Source organism: Acinonyx jubatus, chromosome D1, assembly GCF_027475565.1.
Source record: "Acinonyx jubatus isolate Ajub_Pintada_27869175 chromosome D1, VMU_Ajub_asm_v1.0, whole genome shotgun sequence".
NCBI lineage: Eukaryota > Metazoa > Chordata > Mammalia > Carnivora > Felidae > Acinonyx > Acinonyx jubatus.
In genome coordinates this window covers 70,689,140-70,698,243 of record NC_069390.1, presented here as the reverse complement: position 1 = coordinate 70,698,243, position 9,104 = coordinate 70,689,140, and the positions used below count along the sequence as shown (strand labels likewise).

General features: G+C 38.2%; 1 protein-coding gene across 1 annotated transcript; it reads left to right on the top strand.

The window, feature by feature from the left end:
- Positions 1-5,021: 5,021 nt before the first annotated feature.
- LOC106983119 (tripartite motif-containing protein 77-like) lies at positions 5,022-7,698 on the top strand. The gene is made up of 3 exons (XM_015081298.3): positions 5,022-5,033; positions 5,911-6,008; positions 7,023-7,698. Exons 2-3 carry the CDS (start codon positions 5,933-5,935, stop codon positions 7,514-7,516), a joined length of 570 nt encoding a protein of 189 aa, XP_014936784.2. The 5' UTR covers positions 5,022-5,033; positions 5,911-5,932; the 3' UTR covers positions 7,517-7,698.
- Positions 7,699-9,104: the final 1,406 nt, after the last annotated feature.

The following is a 9,104-nucleotide window of genomic DNA, read 5'->3' as shown; positions in this document are numbered from 1 at the left end:
AAAGCAGGATTTCTCCCAGAGTTAACCCCCCTCCACACTCCCAGGCCATAGAACTGTGGCAACAAAAAGGGTTTCACATCCCCACTATAGACCTGGTGATATTTTGGGTAATACCACTGCAAAAGTTGATCATTCATGATCTTTTCCTCAAGAAACTTACATTTAAGTAAAAAGCATTTACTATACTGCTGTATGTGCAGGGGTAGACAAGAGAATGAAGGGGTGTCAAGGGTAAACGTGTTTATGTAATTTCCAAGAGAAGATAATATTAAAGAAAAACATTTTGGAATCTCAAGACTATAATTCACTTTTTTAGCCATGGCCTACATTAGAAGAGCAGATTTGCGATAACTGATCATTTGATGTAGCGAAAGTAGAGTGTTTTCATTCTAAGATCCTTCCCTGGGTGAAGCACCAAGATCTATCATTGACTAAACATGAAAATGTTTTTAAAAGACTGAATAGGATGCACGTCTAGTCAAGATGGAGAAAACTTTGATAGTTGCCTAAACTTACCAGAAAATATAGCATTTCTTTTACAAAAATGTTTATGATGCCTAGGGTGCCTGGGGTGGCTAAGTTGGTTAAACTTCTGACTTCAGGTCAGTCATGATCTCATAGTTCGTGAGTTTGAGCCCTGAGTTGGGCTCTGTGCTGATAGCTCAGAGCCTGGAGCCTGCTTCGGATTCTATATCTCACTCTCCTCTCTCTCTGCCCCTCACCTGCTTGTGCTCTCTCTTTCTCTCCCCAAAATAAATAAATAAACATTTAAAAAAATGTGTATGATGCCTTCTAGGAGTCAATCATGTAGTACACACCAACTGTGTGATCATTAAATCCACAAAAGATCATAAATCTTTCAATTATGCATATGTATTGAATATTAAAAGGAGTATATGAGAAAATATGTGAGGTAATAAGAAAAAAAGCAGAGTCTTAAAGAAAAACCAGCAAAAGCTATTGTGTGCGCAGTTTTAGACCAAAACAAAAAAAACAGTACTGTGTTTCCAAAAAGAAAACAACCTTTAAAAGGGAAGAATTTTGTGGAGGACTCACTGAAAAATATAAAATTTCAGAGAATTTTAGTTCAGTGGAGGTTGACACGATCCATAAAACAGTAGAAGGATAGTTCTGCCAGACCAGCAAGTGGTATTATTGGCTAGGGGCTTGATCACACTGTACTGATAAACCAAATGTGGATAAAGTTTCTTTCTGAACAAATATCAGGAAAGTAGTGAAAAAAACAAAAAACAACTACTACTTGTTGACATAAAAAAAAGGAATGCATACAGATTCACACAGATAACCAAATACAGTGTGTAGTAATGGGTTGGTGCAATTAAGATTGTAATATAGTTTCTGAAAAGCAGATAGGAAGAATATATTTTGGGGATCCATTTATTTTAAAAACAACAGACCCATATGGATCACATAGGTTAACTCAAGGTGTGGCTTCTTACTGGAGATCGAATGTGGAAGTTTGAATAAGTTGGTTTAAGAAGGTTGCCAATCAGCCATAATCTTCAGGGTGTGTTTACCAGGCTGCAAAAATCGAATCATGTAACCCAACACCTTTCCCAAGATTCAATAACTGAAGCACTTTGGGTAAATGGGCGTGGTCTTCAAAGACTATAAAACATCAGGCAAAGGGCTGAGTTCATTATTCTGTAGAATCTGTGTTTGGAGTTGGCTGGGCTGTGGAGACTTCAGAAATTTACTGCTACTGAAAGGTGAGCGCCTAATCCTTGAACCGACTTTACCGGAATCACGTACGGAACAAGAATGGAAATCTCCATTACCAGTAACCACGGGTGAGTACTCATATTCATGAAAGAAACTTCTGTTATTTTCTCTTAAAATTAGGAATGATAATCCACATGTCTGTTTGTTTAGGTTGTTTCCAAAGAATGTAATAGTAGAAATTGTTTCATTACTTTAAATTTAGTCCATTATGAGGATGCAACCTCTTCTCTTTGTATTTATTTTTTGAGTTAGTATGATTATTTTTCCTCTGTTATTTTTGTGTGCGTTGATTATTCATATATAATCGTGAAGTACAGAAAATAATTTGGCACCAGATAGCTTGCAGTTTGGTAGGTAAAGCAATACATATATGCTAATTGTATTATTTTTCTGTAGATACTAAGTCATCTATCCATGCCTACCAAGCTGTTCATGTTATGCTCTGTGTATGTGCATATTTAAGTACATGTTTGTATCTCAGGTCTATTTAAAATGCCGGTCGATTCAATGTGCTGAATTATCCCAGAAACACTCATTGTTAGGTTGAGTGTTTAAAATGTCTCTTAATGTTCTCAGCTTCAGACTTGGATTTCAGTTTTCAGAGGGAGATTGTCAAGTGTTTAGGAACTGGAGTGACCTAGAGAAGACTGTTACTTTTCCCTATGAGGAAGTTTAGATATGGGAAGGTTCTCTGCATCCACTGAACATGAAAATAAGGACTCTTGAGTGCAGCCAAATCAATTTATGGACAGTCCCCGACTTAAGATGGTGGGACTTAATGATTTTTTGACTTCACAGTGATGAGAAAATGCTGCACATCCAGTAGAAACAACTTCAAGTTTTGTGTTTTGGTCTTTTCACGGGCCAGCAATGTGCCCTAACATTGGTTCTCTGGTGACGTTGAGCAGCAGCAGAGGCAGCCGCAGTTCCCAGTCAGCCAGCGACCGTGACGATTGACCTCTGATGCACTTAAACCATTTGTCTGCTTCTCACTTTCAGTACAGTATTCAATACATTACAGCAGATTTTTGACACTTTATTCTAATTTAAAAAAAATTTTTTTAACGTTTATTTTTGAGAGAGACAGAATATGAATGGGGGAGGGGCAGAGAGAGAGGGAGACACAGAATCCGAAGCAGGCTCCAGACTCTGAGCCATCAGCTCTGAGCCATCAGCCCCGAGCCCGACGCGGGGCTCAAACTCACGGACCGCAAGGTCGTGACCTGAGTTGAAGTCGGACGCTTAACCGACTGAGCCACCCAGGCACCCCTATTCTAATTTTTTTTTAATGTTTATTTATTTTTGAGAAACAGACAGAGACAGAGTGTGAGTGGGGGAGGGGGAGAGAGAAAGAAGGAGACACAAAATCTGAAGCAGGCTCCAGGCTCTGAGCTGTCGGCACAGAGCCTGACGCGGGGCTCCAACACACGAGCTGTGAGATCATGACCTGAGCCTAAGTCAGAGGCTTAACCAACTGAGCCACCGAGATGCCCCAACACTTCATTCTAAAATGGACTTTTGTATTAGCTGATTTGGCCCAATTGTAAATGTAAGTGCTCTGAGCACTTATAGGTACGTGAGGCTAAGCTATGATGTTCAGCTGGTTAGGGGTATTAAATGTGTTTTCAACTTATGATATTTTCAATTTACAGTGGCGTTATTCAGATGTAACCCCATAGTAAGTAAAGAAAAATCTGTATCTTAAAACACAGTCATCATTTGCTGCTGACAGTCATGTTAACTTGAGGTATATATCATTTCATAGAGAACTGGAGTTCTAGATAATAAGTCCAATTGAATTATGAGTACAATATTAGTCTCTTTTTAAAATCACTAATGTCTTGAATGTTTTAGGGTTGATGGAGGAGATAAATTGACTTGCTTTGAAATTTTCAAAATGAAGGTAGTAGATAAGATCCAAACAAAGTATACAACATTTAGTTTAAAATAGGTCAACTTTAGGGCACTTGGGTGGCTCAGTTGGTTAAGCGTCTGGCTCTTGATTTTGGCTCAGGTCATGATCTCACAGTCTGTGAGATGGAGCCCCATGTCAGGCTCTGCACTGATAGCACAGAGCCTGCTTGGGATTCTTTCTCCCTCTCTTTCTGCCCCCCCAACTGTCTCTCTCTCTCTCCCAAAATAAATAAATTAAAAAATAATAAAGTAGGTCAAGTTTTTTTTATTAAAAATAATGTAGACTGTTGGGGCACTTGGGTGGCTCAGTCTGTTAAGTGTCTGACTTCAGCTCAGGTCGTGATCTTGCGGTTTATGAGTTTGAGCCCCATGTTGGGCTATGGGCTGTCAGCTTGGAGCCTGGAACCTGCTTCAGATTCTGTGTCTTACTCTCTCTGCCCCTTCCTTGTTCATCCTCTGTCTGTCTGTCTCTCTCAAAAATGGCTAAGCATTAAAAAATAATAATAAAAATAAATGAAAATAAAAATGATGTAGACTGTGAGGAGAGGATGTTCTTAAATATGCTAGACATTAAGACAAGTAAATTTCTTTGTGCGCACTATCAATGCGTGCAGCATGGTTGTGTCACCAAAGGTGAACTATCAGATGGTTCTCTTTTCTCTCTTTCCATGGCACATTACACATTTCTCATTAAAAGAATTTACTGTTTTAAAAAAACTTGTTTTATATCATCCTTTAAACTCTGATCCACTGAATACCAGAATATTGTGTATTTTATCATGATATCTTCTTTTCTTTTTAAAATTTTATTTAAATTATATTTAGATAACATACAGTGCAGTATTGGTTTCAGTGATTCATCACTTTTACACGACAGCCAGTGCTCATCACGACAAGTCCCCTCCTTAATGCCCATCACCCATCTATCCCATCCCCCACCACCTTTCTCCATCAACCCTCAGTTTGTTCTCTATTGTCTCTTATGGTTTGTTTCACTCTCTCTCTTGTTTTCCCTTTCCATAGGCTCATCTGTTTTGTTTCCTAAATTCCACTATCATGATATCTTATAATAGATTACTGTCAGTACAGTTCAGAGATGAGTAAATGTTTCTTGATTTAGTGTTCATCTTGGACACCAAAATGTAGGGTTTTTTTTTTTTTCTTTCATTTTCTGTCAGTAAGATCTATATTTGAGTATGGGATCAATCATTTATTCAATGTGTGACTTTTAGACAACTAACTTATTTTACTCATGCTATGTCCAACTTCCTCATAAAGTGTTGGTAAAAATAGAAAATAAGTTACTACTATTGTTAAGATGACTAAAACAGGCCCCTCTTTGCAGCATTTTGAAAACATGAAAACACTTTAAAAAGGTAAGTTTACGCCTATATTAAACGTTTGAGAATTGTTTAAGAGTAATCAGGCTATTGGTGCTGAAATAGGAGCATAATTTATTATGATAATAGAACCCATTTTATAATATATTTATTTTTCCATGTCTCATAAGGTAGAGACGCGTTTGTCATTTTGTGTAAGGTGGAGCTGGACAGGGCTCTGTGGAAGCGCGTGCGGTTGGCAGTTCTGGGACAAGCTGCGTGTAGACAAAGCGCCATTTACGATTTTAGTGCTTAGAAACGTAAGAACACATTGAGGATGTGGCCCAAAGCTGTGACAGGCTTATGTGGGAGAAATAGGTGTTTCCGAGAAGCATAGAGTGGGAGAAGGGAGAGAAAGCCACGGGGCAGGCGGGGGGAGGACCATGTAGGGTTTGGGCTCCCACGCAGCACGTGGCTGACTCCAGCTTCACGTGGAAAGGCTGCCTGTGGCACTTACGGAAGCTGGGACCTGGGAGCAGAATCTCTGCCCGGGCTAAGCTCCTCACCCCCTTGCTGTGCTTATATGGACACAGCATCTCGGTGGTGACCAGTGTGGATTAAAAATCAAAGTGCCCTTCTGTAATGTCCTCAGTTTTGAGCCATTTTGCAGAACCCCTGCTTGGCTGTGAAGAACCAGATCCTGAAATATTATGCCAGGATCAAAGTGTTAGGAGGTAGAATTGGGTTTAGTTTGCTCTTCATAAAATAAATGGATATTTGTTAAGTTTCCTAGTTTGTGGAGTTAACATTCATAACTATTTACGATGCTAACTATGAGGATTTTAATGAAGCATCTTCACCAGGACGTACATTAAATATAACCATTGTAATGAAAATGAACTCAGAAAGAGTAACTGACAGTTCTTTTTTGCAGGAGTGAGTCAGTGCAGCTGCACATGCCCCAACCTGTGGATCCACGGCTCAGTTCATGGCCCATCACGGGGCTGATAGAGAGACTCAACCATTTTCTTGGTAATAGACCGCCCTTTGGTGGGATAGCCGTACGTTCTCCTCAGCTAGTGTCTACGGGTTATGTTGCTCCATTGTACGATTGATGATTTCATACCTGGGCATTTTGTAACCCAATTTGCCTTTGTGGAAAAATAATATATGTGGACCAACAAATAATATCTGGAGAAAAACCCAGTACAATAGTTTATGATAAGCTACCTGGAAGTAAGCAATAGGAAAAGATAGTTGATGTGTGCATCATGCTGAGATTTGGTGTTAACTGTATGAAACACGTAAATCTGCATGAACATTCAGTATATTCCAGGTTTTGGGTTATGTGGTGATTACTGGCTGTGAGATGAGTAGAGAGTTTTGTTTTCTAGAATGTTTCACAATAAACGCACTCTACACAGTACATCCTTTATTCACATAATACAAAAATACTTTGTATAAATCAATAGTGTTAAGAACAGAAAATGAATACTTCTACACAACCCCACAAAGTAAGCTAACCACTTATTGCATAATTTTCTTCTCAAAAATTACATTTGCTGAAAATTCTCACAAGCATTCTACTTGTAAAAGATATGAATTTTTCTTTCCGGTTATTTTATCTTGATATATATTGGTAAAAAATACCTAAATATGAGGCAAAGTGACCACTCTTTAGGAATTATTATTATTTAGAGTTATTCTTATTTTCTGAGAAGAGAAGTTGGCTACTCCTTTCTGTTACTGTCAGTTACTAATGATGTCCCAATTTTAAAAGTTTCAGAGGAAAAAAACCAGAGCTTAGCAAAATATCCCTCTTCTTTATACATTTTAAGAAAATTCATAAATGTCTTCTATTTTGTCTCATTAATGATTTGCTCATTATGAAGACAGGCCCTGGCATATAGTAGATTTCTAGAGCTTCCTCACTGCCCTGGCCCTTGTTTCCAGGGAAAGCTAGAAACCCAGACACGATATAAAGCCCACGTCCACCAGGAGTTGGTAACACTCCATGTTAATGGGACTGTTTCCTTCCTCCTGCAGTGCCCATTTTTTTTGAAAATGAAACAACGACCTGTCACATGCCGCTGTTTGAAGATCTGAGACGTTGGCTCTTCAGTCGCGATCATCCTGACGTTGTCACTAATGCAACAAGATCAAAATACTTTCTGGCATGGGGAGCCCAGACATTTACCTGTGGTCAGCATTACTGGGAGGTGGATGTGGGGAACTGTCGGAACTGGGCCCTTGGATTTTGCGATGATTCTTGGACAATGAGGAATGACATGGCGCTTGACTCAGAGGGGATTTTTCTACTCTTTTGTATCAAAGAGGACAACCAGTGTCGTCTCTTTAGCTCCTCCCCACTGTCGCCTCAATATGTAGAAAGGCCTCTGGGCCACGTGGGGGTGTTCCTGGATTATGAGTGTGGTGTGGTGAGCTTTGTGAACGTGGCCAGTTGCTCCCTCATTTGCAGTTTCCTCTCACGTTCCTTCTGTCTTCCTCTCCGACCCTTTCTATGCTCTGCACCCTCGTGAGGAGGGACATGTCAGAAAGTGACCGCAAGTGTCAGCTCAGCGAAGTGCCTGCTTGAGGGTCTTCAACGTCTTCCTTTATCCAACCCATTGACTATTTTTAAAGGTTGATAATTACAAGCGTATACATTTGTTTCCATTGTATTTAAATAAAAACAATCTCTCTTAGAGGTTGATGCCATCTTTATTCTACGTCTTGTCCTTTCACTTGATTCCAAGGTAGCTGGAGGCGAAGAATACCTGAGTGGGTTTACTCCGCTGCATGGGTTAAAGCAAGAGCACAGGTTTCTTCTCACTGGCAGACCTGGAATTCTCTCCTCTTTGCTCTGCATCTGCTAAGGCGTGTTTCTTCACCAAGTCTCAGCTTTAAAATGTCTTCTTCATGGAACGGTTTTTTAAAGCTTCTGGACTAAATGAGGTCTCCTGATTGTATGGTCTCAGGAGACCTTATACTCTCTGTAAAGTCCACAAGCTAATATTGCTCCTCTTCCTCTTGTTTACCCATTATGAGAAGATATATGCCAGGCTAATGTATAGATATATTTCAGTAGGTAGCACTGAGTTTAACATGTAATTGACATTCAATAAATGAGTAAATTCATAGATGTTAAAAGGCAGCAAATAAGAATATGCTCTATCACTGTCAAAAAATGTACTAAATGTAACCAAAATCAAATGAGAATACTCAGGAGTGTTATTTAATAGAAATGTGAATTAGGCTGCCTTTAAAATTGATAGGCTCAGCAAATTAGACACAAAGATACTTACTGAAACAGAACTTTGACAGAGATAATAAGACTGCATATTTTAGAAATTTTAATAATTTTAATGAAAATACCTGTAGTTACGGATAGCCTAAATTTATATGTACCCATGCAAGTTTTTGCTAATGATAATAATGAAGAGACAAATTTCATTAAAAATGGTTCTCAAGTTAATCAAATAATAAAAGATTGAAATAAATGGTATATTAAACTATTATAACAATAAACATATTTTATTATATTTTTTATCCTGAATCATATACATAATACTGAATATTATTATATTTAATTCACTTACTGGAAGTTATAGGATACAATAAATAGAATCAGTATTTCAGATCTACAGGTTTGATTAAAAGTCTGGCAATGTGTTTGTTAATGAGAGGATATCTATGGTAGTCTGAGAATAACTGAGCCCACCCATGGGTGGTAAATCTCACCCAGGAGTTTAATGACAGATGATTTGCATGATGGATCATTTGACAGAAGCAATATGAACACACATATGCATACATATGAATGTACTATATGTTTTAGTAGCATCATACACTTAATCACACTTATATTTTATTTGTTTGATTGTGTATTAGCGTAAAAAGATTAAGATAAATACAACAATAAGGAGGAGTAGCAAACTTTATTGCAGAGAGATAAATAAAACCAGCTAAATTGAAATGACGTGTCAATAATTTGTGTTTCATTTCCTTATATTGCAGAAAATCAGTAGCATAGAATGTGTTCTTGAGCATGAATTTATGAAAGTGTCTTAAAATGAATTGACATTAATTCTTAATATTTAACAATTCACCAAAATATTGGTGAGGATA

Coding starts and splice junctions, on each gene's coding strand:
- LOC106983119 (XM_015081298.3), top strand. CDS start 5,933: ATGCCCCAACCTGTGGATCCACGGCTCAGTTCATGGCCCATCACGGGG. Junction 6,009..7,022: donor GAGACTCAACCATTTTCTTG/GTAATAGACCGC, acceptor TTCCTCCTGCAG/TGCCCATTTTTTTTGAAAAT.